Source organism: Hemiscyllium ocellatum, chromosome 26 (genome assembly GCF_020745735.1).
Source record: "Hemiscyllium ocellatum isolate sHemOce1 chromosome 26, sHemOce1.pat.X.cur, whole genome shotgun sequence".
In the NCBI taxonomy this organism is placed as follows: Eukaryota; Metazoa; Chordata; class Chondrichthyes; order Orectolobiformes; family Hemiscylliidae; genus Hemiscyllium; species Hemiscyllium ocellatum.
Genome location: NC_083426.1, coordinates 46,008,172 through 46,030,807, shown reverse-complemented (window position 1 = coordinate 46,030,807; position 22,636 = coordinate 46,008,172). Strand labels below are relative to the sequence as shown.

At 44.7% G+C, this 22,636-nt stretch overlaps 1 protein-coding gene across 1 annotated transcript; it reads left to right on the top strand.

Moving 5' to 3' along the window:
• Window positions 1-208: 208 nt before the first annotated feature.
• On the top strand, window positions 209-8,572 carry rpl10a (ribosomal protein L10a). Its single transcript, XM_060845579.1, has 6 exons — window positions 209-245; window positions 2,000-2,071; window positions 3,338-3,418; window positions 3,775-3,923; window positions 7,533-7,705; window positions 8,357-8,572. Exons 1-6 carry the CDS (start codon window positions 241-243, stop codon window positions 8,525-8,527), a joined length of 651 nt encoding a protein of 216 aa, XP_060701562.1. The 5' UTR covers window positions 209-240; the 3' UTR covers window positions 8,528-8,572.
• Window positions 8,573-22,636: the final 14,064 nt, after the last annotated feature.

The following is a 22,636-nucleotide window of genomic DNA, read 5'->3' as shown; positions in this document are numbered from 1 at the left end:
TCTTGCCGGGGGAAGGAAATTCCTGTTGCACAGCAACAATTTACAGCTGGAAAGAAATTTTCATCATTCAATGTTCTCTTCAGTTTAACACGAGAAATAAAATGTAAACCTGTCGTTTTAATTTAAATTATAAAGTCAAATGATGATCGCTGAATACTCTCGCGAGAGGCGGAAGCGGGTCCGGTTATAAAAGCGGTCAGTTCCGGGCGGGCGGCCTCTTTTTCCGGAGTCACCGTCAGGATGAGGTGAGGCCAGGCTAGGCCGCAGGCTGCTCGGACAATCCACCGCCATCCTCCCCGTTAGAGCGCACCATCGGCCCCGGGCTGCCATCGGGGGGGCTCACACTGACCTTACCGACCATTTACTGCGGCCCTTTGGGAACGATGGCATCTGTGTCGCGGAGCCCCGTTCCGTTTCGTCTCCAGGCTCCGGCAGCTCCTGTGACCCAGGACCCAGGGGGACTCCCCAGAGCCTCCCGTTCACAACACAGTGCCCATATCCCTGAGGTCTCCCCCCGTGATAACGCCTGTACACCGATTAATCGTCCACTTCCTCGTCTCCTCACCCTGTGGGGGGTGTTTCCCTGGAGGCTGGGGGGTTGGTGATAAAAGTGTGGAGCTGGACAGCTCTCAGCAGGTCATTGGTCCAGCAGCACCAGAGGAGTCAACGTTAGAGGTCGGCCCCTTTAATCAGCACTGGATCATAGACTCCCCTTTGCTGCACCCTGACCTGCTGTCCTCCTCCAGTTCCAGGTTTTATTGACTCTGACTTTACAGCATCTGCACTTCTCTCACACTCTCTCCAAGGCTGAGACGTGGAGGTGCTGGGCTTGGGGTGGACAATGTTTAAAAATCGCTCAACACCAGGGCTACAACCTGGTTTGTGTGATTTTTAACTTTGTCCAAGTCTGAGGTTTATAAAATCATGGAGGGGCATGGGTGGGGCACATATTCCAGATGACTTCCCTGGGTTGGGCAAGTCAAGCAACCGAGGGTATAGGTTTAAGCTGAGAGGTGAAAGATTTAAGGGACTCAAGGGGCAACTTCTTCATGCAGAGGCTGGTGCATGTATGGACTGAGCTTTCAGGGGAAGTGGTGGAGGCTGGTACCATAACATTTAAAAGGCACCAGGATGGGTACATGAATAGGAAAGATCCGGGGTATGGGCTAAATGCTGGCAAATGAGCTATATTAATGTAGTCTGTCCGGTCGGCATGGCAGTCTCTGTGCTGTGCATCTCTGACCTGATCTCCCCATCACCTGAGATCCTCGGAGAACAAAACGGTTAGGTCAACCTAAATGCCAACCCAGTGCAGTTTTCAATTTTCCCCTTATTGAAGGACAGGTATATTAACAGTGAAGGTTCACTGGGTTGATTCCATGGTATAGAGGGTTTGACTTAAGAGGCTAGGTTGGACCTGTATTTACCGGATGTAAAGGCATTCTTACTGAAAGAAGATTCTTGGGATGCAGGGTGATGGGTACTTGACAGTGCAGATCTGGGTAGTTTGTTTCTCCTTTTAGAAGAGACTGGAACCAGAGGATGTAATCTGAGTAAGGCTTGCTCACTAGGATGAAGGTTAGGAATTCCTTTTTTATGAAGTTGGTAAGTCCCCAAAATCCCTCTGCAGTGAGTTGTGGAGCCTCGGTGGTTAAGTATTTTGAAGTCTGACGTACAGTAATGAGAGAGGGATTCAAGGGTGATGGGGAAATTAAAGGTTATTGGATTAGCAGATCTCATGAAGTAACATGGCGCACTCAGGCTGATTAGCCTGCTTCTTGTCTTGTGGATGGTGGAGATCTGAAAAAGGTGAAGTGCTGGTATGGTACTGATTCTCTTCCTAGGCTATTCGTGTTTTGAATGCGTAATGATACTTCCTTAGCCTAAAGTCCGCCTTCAATCGTTTCTGTTGAGTTCAGTTATGCAAGGGAATGGTTTGAGAATTAGATGAATTATTGTTTCAGAACTTAATTGAGATGTTTTCTTTGTGATGAAGCAGCAAGGTCTCTCGTGATACACTGTATGAAGCTGTCCGGGAGGTCCTTCAGGGATCCCAACAGAAACCTCGCAAGTAAGTCTCCTGCTTTGTCATGTACAAGGATTTGAATACAGAAGCAAATAAATTTTTGTTTCAATTGTACGGAATGCTGTTTAAATTGCACCTGCATGCGTTTGTGCAATTCTCTTCTGCTTACCAATGGAAGGGTATACCTCTGAGTGCAGTAGGGGTTAACCAGACTTCAGATGTGGGTTCCTTTTGAGAGATAGAGGAGGTCAGGCCTCTACCCTCAAATTTCAGTTAAAGGCAGGTGATTTCCTGAAGCTTATAAAATTGAAGGATGTAGAAAGGATGTTTCCCCTTGCTGTGGGATCTAGAGCCAGGAGGCAGTCTCCGAATATAGGGCATACAATATGGGGCAGTGATGAGGAATTTCCTCAATCATGATGGCAAATCTTTGTGGAGCTGTGTATCCTGGACCGCAATTTCAATTTATATTTTAAATTCCTAATAGGCAGTTTTCATATTCATTGGCTTTTACCATGTTTGAAATTGCATGTGCTATAGTTTAGTTCCTTCAGTAGTGATGTGCAGTCTGTAGAAGGATTTTGTCCAGGCATAGTCCTGGCAGTCATGTAGCGTTTGTATGACCATGTCTACCGTGTGCCATAAGTACTGTGTAAACCCCAGTGGAGCATAGCTGCAAAGGCTACAGCAGGATTGACCTGTTTAGTTCAGCATCATTCTTCCAGGAAGGAGAAATCACCCTTGCCTGAATGGGCTGATGCTAGGTGAGTGTTGAGGATGGGTTTGGGCTTGGTTTTAACTACCGGTCAAACTCTCTACCAGCACTGTGTCTATACTTTTACACAAAAACCTATCACAACCGCTGGGCTGGCTGTGGATCTTGCTTGTTTTGAAGTTGCTTGTGGCTAACCCCATATGTCACCACCCAAGGTTACAGAGTTGAGGCCCTGTCTGCTTCCTAAAGTAGCAGTCTTTTGCTATTAACCGTAGCATAGATGTAGGTGCATGACTTCGGAGTCTAGATCCAGAGGACCAATGTCTCAGTTTTAAAAAAAAAAGCCATTCGGGACTGAGATGAGGCCAAGCCACTTTACTCAGGGCAGTGAATTTTTGAATTCTTTAAGCTAGAGGGCTCTGAAAGTTTTGCCATTAAGTGCAAGACATCAAAGGACATGTAGGATCAGGGCATTGATGTATAGTGCCACCATGGCCACATTTTTCCTACATCTGACTGTTGGGCAGCTGAAAAGTTTTGTGTAGTGAGTTGATCTTTCTTTATCTGCATAACTGATGGGAATATCTTCTGTTTAGGTTCCTGGAGACTGTGGAGCTACAGATCAGCCTGAAGAACTATGACCCTCAAAAGGACAAGCGTTTCTCTGGCACTGTCAGGTTCGGCTTCTTATTGCTAACCCAGTTCTCAGTGCACAAGTTGGTGAATAGTGATTGGCTTTGTCTATTTGCAAACAAGTAAATGTTCTTTCTGTTCAGCTTGTGCTACTGAAAAACATGGGTAGTTCCACTCCATAAGGGGTTTGGAACGGACCCCTACCCTGGGTCTTAAAACATGAGGGGAGGCTAGGGGAGGCAGTATTGCCAATCCTGCCGACCATTTGTAAGGAGTAAGTTGCTGGTGGATAAGACCCATGAGAAGCCAGCTAGGGTAAGACCTTCACAAAAGCTTCCTTTTGAATGATCTGAGTTGTAACCACCTCCTCAAGTTTGACACTGATGTCCTGCTGGTTTAGGTTAAAGAGTGCCCCTCGGCCGAAGTTCTCCATCTGTGTGCTTGGTGACCAGCAGCACTGTGATGAAGCGAAGGCTGCTGACCTCCCTCACATGGACATTGAAGCTCTGAAGAAGCTGAACAAAAACAAGAAAATGGTCAAGAAGCTGGGTGAGTTGGAGGCTAATTGTAATTGGACCCTGAGCATTCTGGAGTTCACTTTGGAAATGTTCCAGTTGATGTAGGGTTTGACACCTGCATTTATTTGGTGGGAGCCAGGAGAGAACTGCTGCAGTTTAGATTCTGAGCACTACATTTGAATCATTGGATAAGATTTTAATTATGTTGATTTTCATGCACGGTTACATATTGTATGGTAATTAAAGGTATTGAATGTTTAGGAGTGCAATTCAGTAGCTTGTGATCTTGGTTTATAGGCTTGTATGGTCAGTAAGAAAATTTCTCTGAACAAGAGACCCAGTTATCCACTTGTGGCATTCTAGGCTTGCTAGGATATTGTAATCCGTATGTGCCTGATGGTCTACATCCCAGGGTACTGAAGGAGGTGGCTCTAGAATTCGTGGATGCGTTGATGATTATTTTCCAGAGTTTGATAGATTCAGAATCAGTTCCTGAGGATTGGAGGGTGGCTAATGTTGTACCACTTTTCAAGAAAGGTGGGAGAGAGAAAGCAGGAAATTATAGACCAGGTAGTCTGACCTCGGTGGTGGGAAAGGTGCTCGAGTCAATTATAAAGGATGAAATTACAACACATCTAGATAGCAGTAACAGGATAGGTCAGAGTCAGCATGGATTTATGAAGGGGAAATCATGCTTGACTAATCTTCTGGAATTTTTTTGAGGTAACTCTGAAGATGGACGAGGGAGATCCAGTGGATGTAGTGTACCTGGACTTTCAGAAAGCCTTTGAAGTTCCACATAGGAATTAGTGAGCAAACCTTTAGGGCACACGGTATTGGGGGCAAAGTACTGACTTGGATTGAGAATTGGTTGGCTGACAGGAAACTGTAGGGATAAACAGCTCCCTTTCGGAATGGCAGGCCATGACCAGTGGGGTACTGCAGGGATCATTGGGACCGCAGCTTATTACAATATATATTAATGATATAGAAGATGGTATTAGTAATAACATTTGCTGATACAAAGCTGGGTGGCAGGGTGAAATGTGAAGAGGATTTTAGGAGATTACAGGGTGACCTGGACAGGTTAGGTGTGTGGTCAGATGCATGGCAGATGCAGTTTAATGTGGATAAATGTATGGTTATCCACTTTGGCAAGAACAGAAAGGCAGATTACTACCTAAATGGAGTCAAGTTAGATAAAGGGGCAGTACAAAGAGATCTGGGTGTTCTCTTACACCAGTCAATGAAGTTAAGCATGCAGGTATAGCAGGTAGTGAAGAAAGCTAATAGCATGCTGGCCTTCATAACAAGAGGGATTGAATATAGAAGCAAAGAGGTTCTTCTGCAGCTGTACCAGGCCCTGGTGAGACCACACCTGGAGTACTGTGTGCAATTTTGGTCTCCAAATTTGAGGAAAGACATTGTGACTATTGAGGGAGTGCAGCATAGGTTCACGAGGTCAATTCCTGGAATGGCGGGACTATCTTATGTTGAAAGATAGGAAAGACTGGGCTTGTTATCCCTTGAGTTTAGAAGACTGAGGGGTGATCTGATTGCGACATAAAAGATTATTAAAGGATTGGACACTCTGGCAGCAGGAAAAATGTTTCTGCTGATGGGTGAGTCCCGGACCAGAGGACACAGCTTAAAAATACAGGGTAGACCATTTAGGACAGATGAGGAGAAACTTCTATGAAACAAGACAAATTGACTCTTGGGACTTGGTTCGGTTTATTCATTTGTTTCTGAAAATATTTCAGTTGCTTTGCTGAATGACACCAGTCTGTTCACACCACGAGTGGTTCGAGTCAGATGTGCAGTGAGGAAATAGACCCTTTGGTCCATCTCATCCATGCTGACCAGATATGCTAATGTAATCTAGTCCTACTACCCCTTCCTTTCCATGTACCCATCCAGATGCCTTTTTAAATGCTGCAATTGTACCAGCCTCCACCACTTACTCTGACAGCTTATTCTATAAACTCTCCACCCTCTGGAAAAAGTTGTCCCTTTTTAAATCTTCCTCTCTTAGCCTAAGCCTAAGTCCAGTTAGTCTAGTTCTGGACACCCCCCCCCCCCCCCCCCCCCGGGACAAGACCTTGTCTATTTACCCTATCCAAGCCCCTCATGATTTTACAAACCTGCGGTCTCCCCTCAGCCTCTGACGTTCCAGGGAAAACAGCCCCAGCCTGTTCAGCCTCTCCCTGTAGCTCAGATCCTCCAACTCTAGCAACATCCTTAAGTCTTTTCTGTACCCCTTCAAGTTTCACAAATCCTTCTGATAGGAAGGAGACCAGAATTGCATACCATTTTCCAAAAGTGGCCCAACCATTGTCCTGAATAGTCAGGCAGGAGGCTGGAAGAACACATCAAGCTAGGCAGCATCAGGAAGTGGACACAGCACAGAAACAGACTCCTTTCAGTCCAACTCATCCACACTGACCAGACATCCCAATCTAACGTAGTCTTATTTGCCAGCATTTGGTCCATAATCCTCTAAACTCTGTTCAAATACCCATCCAAATGCCCTTTAAATGTTGTAATTGTAACAATGTCCACCACTGCCTCTGGCAGCTTGTTCCATAGACACAACTTCTGAAGAAGTTGCCCCTTAGGTCCATTTTAAATCTTTCCCCCCTCACCTTAAAAATATACCCTCTAGTTTTGGACTCACCTTCGGGTAAATAGCCAGTCTTTTTCCTATCTGAGGCCCTTATGATTTTATAAACCTCTACAGGGGCATCCCTCAGCCTCTGACGCTCTGGGGGGTGGGGAGGAGAGAAGCTTCAAACTCTGCAGTCGTGGCAATATCCTTGTAAATCTTTTCTGCACCGTTAAGTTTCACAACATTCTCCCCATAGAATACTTCATATAATTCTGGTTACTCGACTAAGTGGTCTCACCACTGTCCTATACAGCAGCTAAATGCTGCATTTACCGCCCTGTCTACCTGTGACTCTACTTATGTACCTGCATCCTTGGCTCTGAATCCTGCCTTAGTTTGCCTTAGCAAAATATAACCCCTCCAATTTATCCCAGTTAAAACTATCTGCCATTGCTTTGCCTGTTGGTGCATCTGATCAAGATCCTGTTGTGCTGATATGATCTTTGTTGTCTGCTACACTGTATATTTTGGTGTCATATGCAAACCACCTAACCATTCCTCCTATAGTCACATTCAACTTTCAGCATTGATGATCAAACAAGCCATTTAAATTGGAAAGAGTTTAGCTAGGGTGCTGAAAATATTTGCAAATGGGCCAGGCGGAGGAATTATTGTCATGATGGGCTGTAGATGTTGGATTGCAAAAGCAGTTCAGGCTAAGATGTGTTTTCTTTTACATTAAGAGAAATGTGCTTCCAATGGAAATGGGGTCAAAGCAGAGCAGTGAGCCAGAAGACAAGAGGAGAAACCTTTTGGTTAGAATTTGAGATGGGACAAATTGTTAGGGGGTCAGTTTTGTTTGTTCTTGGGATGTGTGCCATTGGCATGGTCAGTATGTTAGTGACCTTGCTGCCTTGAGCCAGATGGATATAGATTCAGAGATGACCTTTGAAAATTGGATAAATGTTTAAGGTGGTGAAATTGGGCCCGTTCAATGCTGTGCTATTCTGATTGAGTACTTTTCCTTTTCAGCAAAAAAGTACGATGCCTTCCTTGCCTCAGAGTCCCTTATTAAACAGATTCCTCGTATTCTGGGTCCTGGTCTGAACAAGGCAGGCAAATTCCCTTCCCTCCTCACTCACAATGAAAACATGCTCACGAAAGTGGATGAAGTCAAATCAACTATCAAGTTCCAGATGAAAAAGGTATTTGATCTATTGGAATTAAATAGCACAACTATATGGAACTAACTCGAGGAGCTCAGCCTGACCAGGGGGCAGTATAACTTTCTAGAGGGGATTCAGCTGACAGCAATGAGTGAGTTATATACACTGCATGTCATTGAAGCTGTATTGTTGTTGAAAATCTGAACTGTCTGTTAAAGTGTTGGCGTTCCCAGTAACAATATTGGTGATATTTCTGTGGATCTGAATCAGCTGATGCTGGGGTGCTGTTTACATTGTTGGAATTTGTGATTTTCAGATGAGATTTAGTTTGCCTCTGACTAGAAACAGTGCATGATCATGCAACAGTAGGCTAAATTGAGCCAGTGCCTTCAACAGAGACAGGAAGGATATTCCTGAACTATTGCAGAGTTTGGTGATGTCACCACGTTGCTTTGCCAATGACAGGGTGTTGAAGAAAATGGTTTGAGTTGACTGAGGGTAATGCAGACTGCAGTAGTTATGAATGATCTACTGATGTAGACTGTGGGGGACATAATAGTTAGATTGTTCCTGTTGAAGTGCTGTTCATCTGGACTTTGAGACAAAAACTCCTTCAGAGTTGGTATGGTTGTTTAGGAGCTGAGCCATCTGAAATGTGGTTTAATCAGTCTGTCTTTCCCCTCCCCTCAGGTGCTGTGTTTGGCAGTTGCAGTGGGCCACATTAAAATGACTGAAGAGGAACTTGTCTACAACATTCATCTAGCAATCAACTTCCTGGTTTCACTGCTGAAGAAGAACTGGCAGAATGTGCGTGCCCTCTACATTAAGAGCAGCATGGGCAAACCTCAGCGCCTTTACTGAGGGGCTTTTGCTGTAATATATTTCTGAATAAAATATTGTACAGCATTTGGTGTGTTGCTGATCAGTTGAGAAACCACTTCATAGCAGTTTAAGTTCCTGGGGTGGTCATGAAGCTGTTCAGATTCTATTTGAAGGACCAGATTGCACACTTGCACTGCATAAGGTGATGTGATCTGTTGGAATCCAACTGGACACCAGATAGTCATGAAAAGTGACTGAAAAATTCGGGTTTATTGTTCAGTATATATTCAAGCCCTGACCAGCTATAATGGGTACTTGACAAGAGCTGACATCACAAAGATCAAGTCTGACACTTCAGTCTCTCAAGTGGAATGCCTGATCTACTTAGTGCTAATCCTGAACTCCTATTCAGGTCTTGAATTAAGGGCAAGTTAACATGAATCCCTCTGATGAGGGAATTATCAGGGTCAGGAGTTTGTCAACATATGGGTTGCCAGAGATGTATTATGGCCAGTGGTGCTGAAAAAGTACAGCCGGAGTCAGAATTTGAGGAACAGGAGAGTTGACATTTCAAGTATAAGCTTTTCATCAGCGATGCCCAATGTTGCCTGTCCTCCTCAGATGCTGCCTGAGCAGCTGTGCTTTTCCAGCATCTGAGTCCTCACTTCCTCCTGAGTTGTATAATGCCATTAATTTCTTTGAAGGCAGCAGATGACCTTCAATGGCTGGGCTTTGAGAGGTCCCTGTAATGATTTACATGCAGGTTGCAACGGATTTACTGCACAGGAAGATAGTCAACCTACCTACGCTGACTGGTAAACAGTTGTACAGATATTGATTTGTAACCCTCCAGGTTAAGGGGATTGGAAAGGCATATATTTTAAAATATGCTGAGGGTTTCTTCCTCCTCTTCAGGTAAAGCTCCATACACACACCATCCCCTCTGTGAAAAGGTCCTCCGTTCTATTAGTTATTATTTCATCATCATGGACTCTTGAGTGCTAATGGAAAAGGCATTTTCTATCCACTTGTCAGCCCCTTTGTGTATAATCAATGAAAGCTGGCCATCAATGCCTAAGGAATAGCATAGACCGCTTGGCCATTTTAAGTCTGCTACCATTCAATAAGTTCATGGCTGATTTCATTTTCTAACATCAAGTCTATATTCCCCTGCAACTGCAGGAAATGCAAAACTTGCACCCACACCTCCCCCCTCACTTCCCTCCAAGGCCCCAAGGGATCCTTCCATATCTGCCACAAATTCACCTACACCTCCATACACATCATTTACTGCATCCGCTGTGGCCTCCTCTATATTGGGGAGACAGGCTGCCTACTTGCAGAACGCTTCTGGGACGCCCGAACCAACCACCCCGTGGCTCAACACTTTAACTCCCCCTCCCACTCCACCAAGGACATGCAGGTCCTTGGACTCCTCCATCGCCAGAACATAACAACATGGCGGCTGGAGGAAAAGCACCTCATCTTCCGCATGGGAACCCTCCAGCCACAAGGGATGAACTCTGATTTCTCCAGTTTCCTCATTTCCCCCCCCCCCAACCCACCTCGTATCAGTCGATTCCCTTGAACTCAGCACCGCCTTCCTAACCTGCAATCCTCTTCCCGACCTCCGCCCCCACCCCACTCCGGCCTATCACCCTCACCTTGACCTCCTTCCACCTATCCCACCTCCATTGCCCTTCCCCCAAGTCCCTCCTCCCTACCTTTTATCTTCGCCTGCCTGGCACCCTCTCCTCATTCCTGATGAAGGACTCTGGCCCGAAACGTCGAATTTCCTGTTCCTTGGATGCTGCATAACCTGCTGTGCTTTAACCAGCAACAGATTTTCAGCTTTGATCTCCAGCATTTGCAGACCTCACCTTTTACTCTATATTGTGTAACCCTGATAATCTTTCTCTTGGTAATCAATCTTTACCTCTGCCTTTAATAAGATTATAGAATCTCTATTGTATGGAAACAGGTAGTTTGGTCCATTGACTCAACACTGACCTTCCAAACAGCATCCCATCCAGACCCAACCTCCAACTCTACCCTGGTGTTTTTCCATGGCTAATCCACTGATCCTGCATAGCTCTAGAAAGAATGGGAAATTTTCTGGAGCCTGCATGCATATCTTTGGATTGTGGGAGGAAACCCATGCAGCATAAGGAGAAGGTACAGACTTCACACCATCAGCAGAGGTTGGAGTTCAAGTCAGATCCCTGGTTCTGAGGCAGCAGTGCTAACCACTGAACTACTCTTATGGTTGAAGAATCTGCACCCACAGTATTTTAAGGAAGGGAATTCCAAAGACTTTAAAACCCAAAGTAAAAGCTTCATCTCCATTTTTAAATGGGTGACCCCCCCCTCCTCCCCCCCCCAATCTTTTTAAATGACCCAGTTTTAGATTATCCCAGCAGAGGAAGCATTCAACTTTCCCTTGGGTCTCAAGGTCATGGATGTTTCAGTTTAGTCACTTTTGACTCTACGCTAGAGTTAAAACAGCCTGGCTTGCCTGCTGTCTTTGAGGTAATCTGATGATTGCAGGTATTAGGTGCAGTCTTACTAATGCATAGCTGACAGGTGAAGAACCAGACAGCGTAGGAGCAGGTCCTTTGTCACATGGTGGCTTAATGGTTAGCACTACTGCCTCTCAGTACCAGAGACCTGGGTTCAATCCCAGCCTCTGGTGACTGTTGGGTTTCCATATTCTCCCCATGTCTGTGTGGGTTTCCTCCCACAGTCCAAGGATGTGCAGGTTAGGTGAATTGGCCATGCTAAATTGCCCATAGTATTCGGGGATGTGTAGGTTAGGTGCATTAGTCAGGGGTAAACATAGGATAATTGGGGAATGGGTCTGGGTGTGTTGCTCTTTAGAGGGTCAGTGTGGACTTGTTGGGCCAAAGGGCCTGTTTCCACACTAAGCATTGTCTGATTTGACTATAGCTCTTAAACCGAAAAACCTGTTGCTATACATGGTCTGTGCCCCTCTATTTTCCACTTATTTGTGGATCTGTCAAGTTGATTCTTAAAACATTGACATTATATCTGCTCTGTTAGCATGTTCCAGGCTTTTCAAAGAATTATAGAATCCCTACAGCGTGGAAACCAGGCTTCTTTGGCCCAACAAGTCCACACTGACCCTTTGAAGAGTAATCTACCCAGACCTATTCCCCTACCCTATTACTCTATTATCTTCAAGGACATTACCAGACAGATGCAGTCCCCTGATTGCGAATGAGTTCTGATCTGGAGTCCATATACAAATTGGAGTACAGTGCAGGACAATGGAAACCAGCCATTTATAAATAAAGGTAATTTTTAAATGTTTGGTTTTTAACATTTTAAAACTGTCCGGGATTGTATTTGTGTATAAGATATTTGTAAATTGGGGGCCTCAAAGACCTCTCGACAGTCTATTTATGATTTGGAGATGCCAGTGCTGAACTCTGGTGGGCAAAGTTAAAAATAAACCAGTTATAATCCAGGTTTATTTGGAAGCACTAGCTTTCCAGGCACTGCCTGTTCAGCAGGTGGTTGTGGAATGTGATCATATGACACAACTTACAGCAAAAGGGTTACAGAGTCATGGATCATTAATGTCTCACATCGTTACAACTCAATGCTACTGTAACCCTTTTGCTATAAATTGTGTTTTATGGTCATGTTCCACAACCACCTGAAGAAGAGGTAGCATCTTGAAAGCTAGTGTTTACAAATAAACCTGTTGGACGATAATCTATCCAGTTCTGATGGAATACCTTAAGCTGAAACATTAATTCTGTTTCCCTCTCCATAGATGCTACTGGACCTGTTGACTTTTCACATCGTTTTCTGTTCTACAGTTGAATAGAAGATTATTGTGTGTAGATGAGTCTGTTTTTGCACCACTTGTGAGCTCAGTTTTTCTTCTATTTGATTGTAATTCCATCCAGTATTATTTTTCACTATCGATCCTGATTACAAACTAACTCCTTGAGTCCTGAAGAAGGGTCACTGGACCCAAAATGTTGACTCTGTTTTCACTCTCTGCAGATGCTGCCTGACTTGCTGAGATTCTCCTTCAATTTGTTCTGTCAAATCTTTATTGTTGGCCATTAAATGATCTTTTAGCTTCCAGTAGTTTATTGACTGCAGAGGCGCGGTGACTAAGTGGTTAGCGCTGCTGCCTCACAGTGCCAGGGACCCAGGTTCGATTCCAGCTTTGGGTGACTGTGTCAAGTTTGCATGTTCTCTGTGTTTGTGTGGGTTTCCTCTGGGTGCTCCGGTTTCCTCCCACGGTCCAAAGATGTGCAGGTCAGATGAATTGGCCATGCTAAATTGCCTGTGGTGTTAGGTGCATTAGTCAGAGGGGAATGGGTCTGGGTGCGTTGCTCTTTAGAGGGTCAGTGTGGACGTGTTGAGCCGAAGGGCCTGTTTCCACACTGTAAGTAATCTAATCGTAATCTGGTGGTGTGATTTTAAACTTCATCCTATTTATTGAATTGAATGACTTTTATTGTTACACACATTTTACAGTGAGAAAGACAGTAAAATACAGTGAAAAACTTTTCCAATATTGGAAAAATCTGATGCCATTTTGAATAATTTAAGAGTAAGGAAACAAAACAGAAAGATATAATTTAAAGGTAGACAACCGGGAGGCTGGAAGAACACAGCAACCAGGCAGCATCAGGGGGGTGGAGAAGTCGATGTTTCGGGTGTAACCTGGTCCTGACGAAGGGTTACACCCGAAACATTGACTTCTCCACCTCCTGAAGCTGCCTGGCTTGCTGTGTTCTTCCAGCCTCCCGGTTGTCTACCCAATACGTTATCTAGTTTTGCTGGTGTGCATATTTCCTCCTTACATCCATTGGTCAACTAGTGGAGTAATGATCTGGTGGAAGGAACTGGAGATTTACAGTGAATTGAGGATAAATGAGCACTCAGTGATATGTTACAAGTGTTACTTAGTGCATGTTATGGTTCTTTCCCTATTGAGCTGATCTCATCTGGAGAGGTGGTCTGGTACTAGTGCAAAGTCAGTTTGGAGGTTGGCTAAGCATTGACTTCTGCTGGAGAGAGTAGCCTTGGATTGTATTGTAGGACCTTGCTGACCCATAAGAGTGTCAAACACCTTTTTGTTATCTGTCTCTTTCCAGGAACATTCAACGTTGGTAGCTCATTGAAATTGTTGTCTGTTGAGATTTGCAGGTTTGAAAATGTTGGCTTGTTTGTATTTCATTTATCTTTGATGTTCAGCAGCTGGCTGCTGGAGGCCAAGGGAAATGACAGCAGGCAGTGACGCTCGGGTACCCTACCTGTGTTGTGGAGACACACACGGTTAAATGAACCCTGCAGCGATGGGACCAGTGACAGTTTTGAGTCCAATGACTTCAGCTTTCTAAAGTTTGAACTGAAACATTAGCTCCAGTTTTACCTCAATCGCTACCAGATTTGCTGCGATCTTTGTTTTTATTTCCGATTTCCAGCATTTGCAGTAATTTGTTTTACTTAGTGTGGTCTTCTGACATGATGTATTAAATATTCTGATTCCACTGTGGCTCAGACTGTCAAATGGTGCTTTCGGGACATTCCCTCACGTTAGCCACAGTATTTGGGAGTCAAATGTATTTCCACAAAAAATGTGCTTGTTTTGCATGCTTCAAACAGAAAAAAAAAACCCTTGAAACTGGGTCAATCCCATCTCCAATATCCTTCCTTTCCTTAAATATGTTTACAACAATCAGTGACCGTCTGTAGCACAGCTCCATGTTTAATCCCTCCAATTGGCTTTCCAATAACCTTCATCAGTGACATCCCAGGAAGGACTGAAAAGCATCCTTTCTCATCCTTTCCATACCTGTCCTTAAACGGTTAACCATACCATTTGTTTAAAACCATTTTAGCAAGCTGGGACTGTTCTTAGTTCAGTCAAGTGTTGTCTGCCAAGTCATAGACAATGTCGCCTGAATGGCTGCTTTTCTGGATGAGTTGGAAAGGTGGAAATCGTTATATTCAATCCTTGCCACAAAATCTCTCCTTTTTAGCTGCTGACATCAACCAGAACTTTTGCAACAACACATGTATTCTTGAATTGAGGGGAACTTCTAGCCCCGTATACACCTCTTCCATGCACATGCAAAATATTTCCAGTCTCTTTGCCAGCTTCAGTCCATCTGCTGAAGCCTTAGTCTGTGTCTTTTTGGTAAAGCTCCAAACTTGTTTGATCCAGTGTCTCCTACTGGCTGATCTCTCCCACATGCTACCCGTACAGTATCTGAACCCCCAAGTTACATTCACCCATCACCGTTAGCCCACGTTGGCTCCCAATCCAGCAAAACTTTGAATTATAATTTTAAAGTTAAAATATTTAAAACTCTCCTCCAATTTGGGGTATCACAGCACTGCTGCCTCACAGGAATCTGAGTTTGATTCCAGCCTTGGGCCACTCTGCACATTATCCCTGTGGGTGTCCTCCGGCTGCTCCGGTTTCCTCCCTCAGTCCAAAGATGTGCAGGTTAGACGGAATGGCCATGCTAAATTGTCCCATGGTGTCCAGGGATGTGCAGGCTTGGTGGATTAGCTATGGAAAATGCAGGGTTACAGGGATGGGGTAGGGGAGTGGTTCTGGGTGTGGTTCTCTTTGGAGAGTCAGTGTATATTGATCGGTCAAATGGTCTGTTTCCAGATAGTAGGTATTGTATGAACTTGCCTGGTCACAAGAATCTTTCTCCACCCAACAATACTGAGAATATCTGCTCTTCTAATCTTGTCCTCCACATCACCAATTTAGTGGCTCCAGAAGTCCGACTTACCTCCCTAAGGCGCTCAATCCTTCTAAAGATGCTTTTTAAAAAAGTGCCTATTTGGCGTAGCTTTTAGAATTAGCATTAGATTAGAAATAGGTGTTATTGTCATGTATGCTCAGGTAGAGGAGTACAGTGAAAAGTTTACAATGTCACCATTCCTGGTGCTTTCTTAGGTATAAAGTAGAAAAAATAGGGAAAATAAACTCAAACATTCAACATTAAAATTCTTAGTTTAAACTAGAAAAATAAAGTTCAAATATGTTTGTCCTAATGTGCTCTTGTGGTTCGGGTTTAACATTAAAGGTACTATATAAATCCAGTTTGTGGGAAACCAGCAAACACTTGAAAGCTGGGTCGCTCTGTGATGAGGTTTCTGTATGATTGACTGGTGGTAGTGAGAATCTGATAGAGATGCTTGGTAATGCTATAATGGTGAGCTGTGGTATTGGCAGGTTCATGTGTGTGCTTTAGTTCCTAAAGTGAGCTGTTGCAGAACCTGAATCTAGACTCCTCCCTTGGTTTAACAAGAAAGCAGAGAAATCCAGGGAGTTTGAAAAGCCAAGTGGATATGTATTTCTGCGGTTTGCTTCAGAAAGTCTCTTTTCACTTCAGACCCAGCTGAACAACAGCCAGCTCCAGGTTTTGGCTGAGAGCTGTAATGACATTAAGTGCCTGTTGATGGCGCCATGAGCCTTCAGTCACAAAAGATACAGTTTAATTAAAAAGAATTAGGGCAAAGGTTAGATTAAATTCAATATTGAACTGAAGGGTAACTGTATCAGAGTTATGGGGTTTGTATTACAGTTAATAATAGTACAGAGGTGACAATCCTGCCCTCTCCTGCTTGGCACCTCATCCGCATGTCTCCTCTCATGTGGCGCTATACAATTCTGACACCACGGAGTGACAGAAATGGACATTTCCACGTAAAACTAGGTTGACATTTCCAGCACAGGCATTGGTCTACACTGCTGACCAGAACAAGTCTTCACTTAAAACTGTGGTTGCACTTCCAAAAGTTATGTCATAAGTAAATTGAGTATAGGAGTTTGGAGGTCATGTTGCCCCTGCACAGGACATTGGTGAGATCACTTTTAAATACTGCATGCATTTCTGGTCACCTAGCGATAGTAAGGATTTTGTCAAACTGGAAAGGATGCAGTAAAGATTTATAAGGATATTACACTGGAGGGTTTGAGCTATAGGGAGAGGCTGAATAGGCTGGGGCTTTTCTCCCTAGAGCATCGAAGGGTAAGGGGTGACCGTAGAGGTTTATAAAATCATTAGGGGCTTGGATAGGGTGAATAGCCAAGGTCTTTTTCCCAGGGTAAGACAGTTCAAAACTAGAGGGAATAAGTTTAAGGTGAGAGGGGAAAGATTTAAAAGGGACTTGAGGGGTAACTTTTTCACATGGAGCATGGTATGTGTATGGAATGAACTGCCAGAGGAAGTGGTAGAGGCTGGTACAAAACAAAATTTAAAAGGCTTTTGGATGGTAATATGAATTGGAAGGGCTTAGAGGCATATGGATCAAATTGGGATGACTAGTCAGCCCAACAATTCCATACTGACCCTCTGAATTGACTATAGGCAATTTAGCATGACCAATTCACTTAACCTGCACATCTTTGGATTGTGGGAGGAAACCAGAGCATCCGGCAGGGACCCCCACAGACACAAGGAGAATGTGCAAACTCCACACAGTCAGTTACCCAAGGCAGGGATCGAACCTGAATCCCTGGCTCTATGAGGCAGCAGTGCTAACCACTGAGCCACTGTGCTGCGTGTTAGCTGCCAATGTAAGGCTCTTTGGAGGTTCCTCAGCTGAACCTATACACAACTCAAGTTGAAATAATGTACCATGTATGTGCAGCACCTGGATAGCAAAATAAAACCTATTGCTAAAATAAAAAGTAGGATGTTTAACACCTTTTGTGAGATGTTTAAACATTGCTCGTGCAGTTCTTTTAGTTTGGGGCATGCTCCATCTAGTGGCAATAATTTGGCTAATGCAGGTAGCATGAAGACTAACTCTCGTAAACATCTGGCACGAGCGTGAGAGCAGGATTTCAGTAACTCAGAGTGGACAGAGTTCAAACCTCAAGGCTAAGGTCAGGACAGAGGGTGGGAATTGAAGCTAGAGGGGAGAGCCAGGACTGAGGGGGAACAGCTGAACTCCCAAGTGGTCACAACGGAAAGCAAAGGACTTTTCAAAGAAAGAATGCTGGATGTGGGCATCACTGGATTGGACAGCACTTATTGCCATTGAGAAGGTGATGTATTCATTTGCTTTAGGCAGATACACACTGGAGTTTGGGGGGTTTTGACCCAGCAACAGTGCAGGGAATGGTGATATATTTTCCAAGGAGAAAGTGAGCACTGCAGAGGTTGGAGATCAGAGTCAAAAAGTGTGGAGCTGGAAAAGCACAGCTGGTCAGGCAGCATCCGAGGAGCAGAAGAATCAACGTTTCAAGCATGAGCCCTTCATTAAGGTATTCCTGATGAAGGTCTTATGCCCGAAACGTCGACTCTCCTGCTCCTCGGATGTTGCCTGACCTGCTGTGCTTTTCCAAGTCAGGATTTGAGAGGCTGGAAGGGGAACATGTGTTTTTGTGGCACACACGTTACTTGCCACTTGTCAGCCTGAGCTAGATATTATCCTGAACATGGACTGTTTCAGGATCTGCAACATCCCCGCTTCTGACCTCACGTTGGAGGAAAGGTCATTGATGTTGCAATTGAAGATGTTTGGGCCTAGGATACTACCCTGAGGACCTTCTACAGGAATGTCCTGGAGCTGAGATGACTGACCCCAACAACCACGCCAATCTTCCTGTGTGCCAGAATGACTCCAACTGCTCGAGAGTTTTCCACCTGATCCCCGTTGAACCCTAGTTTTGCTACGGCTTCTTGATGCCACACTCAGTGGAATGCAGCCTTGATGTCAAGGACTGAAAATGTGTTGCTGTAAAAGCACAGCAGGTCAGGCAGCATCCAAGGAACAGGAGATTCGACGTTTCGGGCATAAGCCCTTCTTCAGGAATTCTTGGCTCATGCCCAAAATGTCGATTCTCCTGTTCCTTGGATGCTGCCTGACCTGCTGCGCTTTTCCAGCAACACATTTTCAGTTCTGATCTCCAGCATCAGCAGACCTCACTTTCTCCTTGATGTCAAGGGCTGTCTCTCTCACTTCCCCTCTGGAATTCAGTCTTTTGTCCATGTTTGAACCAAGGCTGTGATGTGATCAGGAGATGAGTAGCCCTGGCAGAACCCAAACTGGGCATCACTGAGCAGGTGCTGCTTGATGACACCTTCCATCACTTTACTGATGATCGAGAGTAGACTGATGGGGTAGTAATTGGCTGGGTTGGCTTTGTCCTACTTTTTATGTACAGGACATACCTGGGCAATTTTCCACATTGTCAGGAAGAGCTTGGCTTGGTGATGTAGCATGTCTGGGTGCAAGTCTTCAGTATTATTGCCGGAATGTTGTCAGGGCCTATTGTTTTTGCAATATCCAGTGCTTCCAGCCATTTCTTGATATCATGTGGAGTGAATCGAATTGGCTGAGGATTGGTATCGGTAATGCTAGGGACCACTGGAGGAGGCCGAGGTAGATTATCCACTCGGCATTTCTGGCTGAAGATTGCTGCAAAAGCTTCAGCCTTGTCTTTTACACTGATGTGCTGGGCTCTTCTATCTTTGAGGATGGGTATATTTAGATTAGATTACTTACAGTGTGGAAACAGGCCCTTCGGCCCAACAAGTCCACACCGACCCACAATCCACCCATACCCCTAACCTAACACTACGGGCAATTTAGCATGGCCAATTCACCTGACCCGCACATCTTTGTGACTGTGGGAGGAAACCGGAGCACCCGGAGGAAACCCACGCAGACACGGGGAGAACGTGCAAACTCCACACAGTCAGTCGCCTGAGGCGGGAATTGAACCCAGGCCCCTGGCACTGTGAGGCAGCAGTGCTAACCACTGTGCCACCGTGCCGCCCATAGAGCTGCCTCCTCCTCCAATGAGTTATCAAATTGTCCGAGTAAAAAATGAGGTCTGCAGATGCTGGAGATCACAGCTGAAAATGTGTTGCTGGTCAAAGCACAGCAGGCCAGGCAGCATCTCAGGAATAAGGAATTCGACGTTTCGAGCATAAGCCCTTCATCACCCATTCCTGATGAAGGGCTTATGCTCGAAACGTCGAATTCCTTATTCCTGAGATGCTGCCTGGCCTGCTGTGCTTTGACCAGCAACACATTTTCAGCTATCAAATTGTCCACCAACGTTCATAACTGGATGAGGCAGGACTGAAGAGCTTAGATTTAATCTGTTGATTGTGGGATTGCTTAGTTCTATCACTTGCTGTTTCTGCTGTTTGGCTGCAAGTAGCCCTGTTTGGTAGCTTCACCAGGTTGGCACCTCATTTTCAGGTATGTCTGGCATGCCCTCCTGCACTCTCCATTGAACCAGAGTTGACCCCATGCCTTGATGCTAATGATTGAGTGGGGGATATGCCGAGCCAATAGGTTACAGATTGTGCTGGAGTGCTGTGGATAGTCCACAGTGCCTCATAGATGTCCAGTCTTGAGTTGCTAGATCTGTTCAAAGTCTCCCCATTTAGCACAGTGCTGTTCTTTGATGATTCCGAAAAGCTCAATTAACCTGATGGGTTTATACTTGCTAGTCTTCCTGTGTATTTTATACTGGACAAATTAGGCTCTGTATTTGCCTGCTCTGTGGCTCACCCAGTCAGTAACTGATCCCAGCGACAACCCCAACTCTGCAATTCCCCCATGGACGACCTAATCTCTTCCGCCATATGTTTCTTGCAGGGTTCCTTGCATAAATCAGACCATACACCCATGCAGATCATTTGCTTTTCTTGTTTATTTCCAGATGTTAAGATTCTTGCATTGAAATGTAACTTAATAAGAATGTACAAAGACATAGCAATCAACTACCCTAAAATGTAGCCAGGTCACCTTAAGCCAGACCATTTACCTCCTGGGTGGATAGAAAAACAAATTTAAAAAGCAAGGTCAATTTGGGAGAAAATGTTTCTATAAATTTCCTCTGACTTCCTTAGATTGAAGACCAAGACTTCACTGCAGATCGGATCCTGGAAAGTTCCACTTTGAACAAGAATATCAAATAGTTGGAGAGAGTTACTTTATTGTTGCTGTTATCATGGACTGTGAGATGGGAGTGGTTCAGTTAATTAGAGTCACAGCAAAGAAACAGACCTTCGATCCAACTCGTGCCAAACAGGGTTCCTCAACTGAACTAATCCCTTTGCCTGCATTTGGCTCATATCCCTCTAAACCTTTCCTATGCATGTGCCTATACGAATGTCTTTTAAACATTATAATTGTACCAGACTCTACTGCTTCCTCAGGCAATTTGTTCCGTACATGCACCACAACCTGCATGAGAAAAGTTGTCCCTCAGGTCACTTTGAAATCTTTCCCCTCTCACCTTAAACTATGCCCTCTAGATTTGGAAATGCCGACACTTGGGGGAAAAAAAGCTTGGCTGTTCACCTTATCTATGCCTCTTATGATTTTATAAACCTCTAAAAGGTCACCCCTCAGTCTGCTGCTCCAGGGAGAAAAGTCTCAGCCTACCCAGCCTTTCCTTATATCTCAAACCCTCCAGTCCCGGCAAAATCCTCATAAATTGTTTCTGTACCCTTCCCAATTTAGCAAAATCCTTCCGATAATAGGGTGACTAGGGTTGTACACAATATTCTAAAAGTGGCCTCACCAATATCTGGTACAGTTGCAGCTCTACACTCAATGTTCTGACCAATGGGCCTGTGTTCCCTGGAGTGTCAGAGGCTGAGGGGAGACCTTATAGAGGTTTACAAAATCATGAGGGGCATGGATTGGATAAATAGGCAAAGTCTTTTCCCTGGGGTTGGGGAGTCCAGAACTAGAGGGCATAGGTTTAGGATGAGAGGGGAAAGATTTAAAGAGACCTAAGGGGCAACTTTTTCATGCAGAGTGTGGTATGTGTATGGAATGAGCTACCAGAGGATGTGGTGGAGGCTGGTACAATTGCAACAATATTGGCCAAGGTGCCTCTGTGGAGGCTTTGAGGTTAATGCCAAGCATCATTACACCAGTCTGAAGTGGGAGCAGTGGTTCTCTGATGTGAATGGAGGTCTTTGAGGACTGAGCATGTACCATTCAGCCAGAATGGGTGGAAGAGAATTGCAGGTAATGCTAAGAAATAAATGTCACAATAAAACTCTGTCTCCTGGTCAACATGTCAGTGTATGTTTAAGAGACATGCTCATGATATCATTGAAACATGGAAGTTAGGAGCAGGAAGAGGCCATTCAGCCCTTCAGCTCTTTGAGCCTTCTCCACCATTCATCACAATCATGGCTGATTATCCAACTCAATTGCCTAATTGTGCCTTCTCCCCATAACCTTTGATCCCATTCACCCCAAGTGCTTTATCTAGCTGCCTCTTGAATACATTCAAAGTTTTGGCATCAACTACTTTCTGTGGTAGGGAATTCCACAGGCTCACCATTCTTTGGGTGAAGATATGTCTCCTCTTCCCTGTCCTAACTCGTCCATCCCAAATCCTCAGACTGTGAACCCTGGTTCTGGACACATCCACCATCGGGAGCATCATCCCTGTATCTACCCTGTCTAGTCCTGTTAGAATTTTATAAGTGTCGATGAGATTTGTTACAGAAAGTACTGGTTTGCAACAGGTGAACCTACAGATATTTCATAGCTCCCCATAGACACTCAAACCATTTCACCCATACATACTGAATACAGACCCTGGGGCAGAAAGGACTGCTCATTCTATCTGTAATGTTACTGAAAGGAAGATGATTCTTTTGCTTCAGGAGTTGGAACATAGGCCAGGAACTAGGAGCAACAGTCGGCGATTCAGCCCCACGAGCCTGTTCTGCCGTTTAATACTATCATGGCTGATCTGATCTCGGCCTTGCAAGCTTGCTGTGTTACCTACTCTCTGATCATGGCTGACCATCCAGCTCAGTAGCCTATTCCTGTTTTGTACCATACCCTTTGATCCCTTTGGCTGTAAGAACTAGCTGCTTCTTGAAAACTTTAAATGCTTGGCCTGTACTGCTTTCTGAGGCAGAGAATTCCACAGGCTGAGCACTGGGTGGACAATAAAGTTTCTCCTTAGCTCAGTCTTAAATGGCTTTAACCTGTGACCCCTGATTCTGGACTCCCATTCTTCCTCTGTCCACCCTGGCTAGTCCTGTTAGAATTTTACTGTTTTCTATGAGGTGCCCCCATTCTTCTGAATTACAATACAGTCCTAACTGATTAGATTAGATTACTTACAGTGTGGAA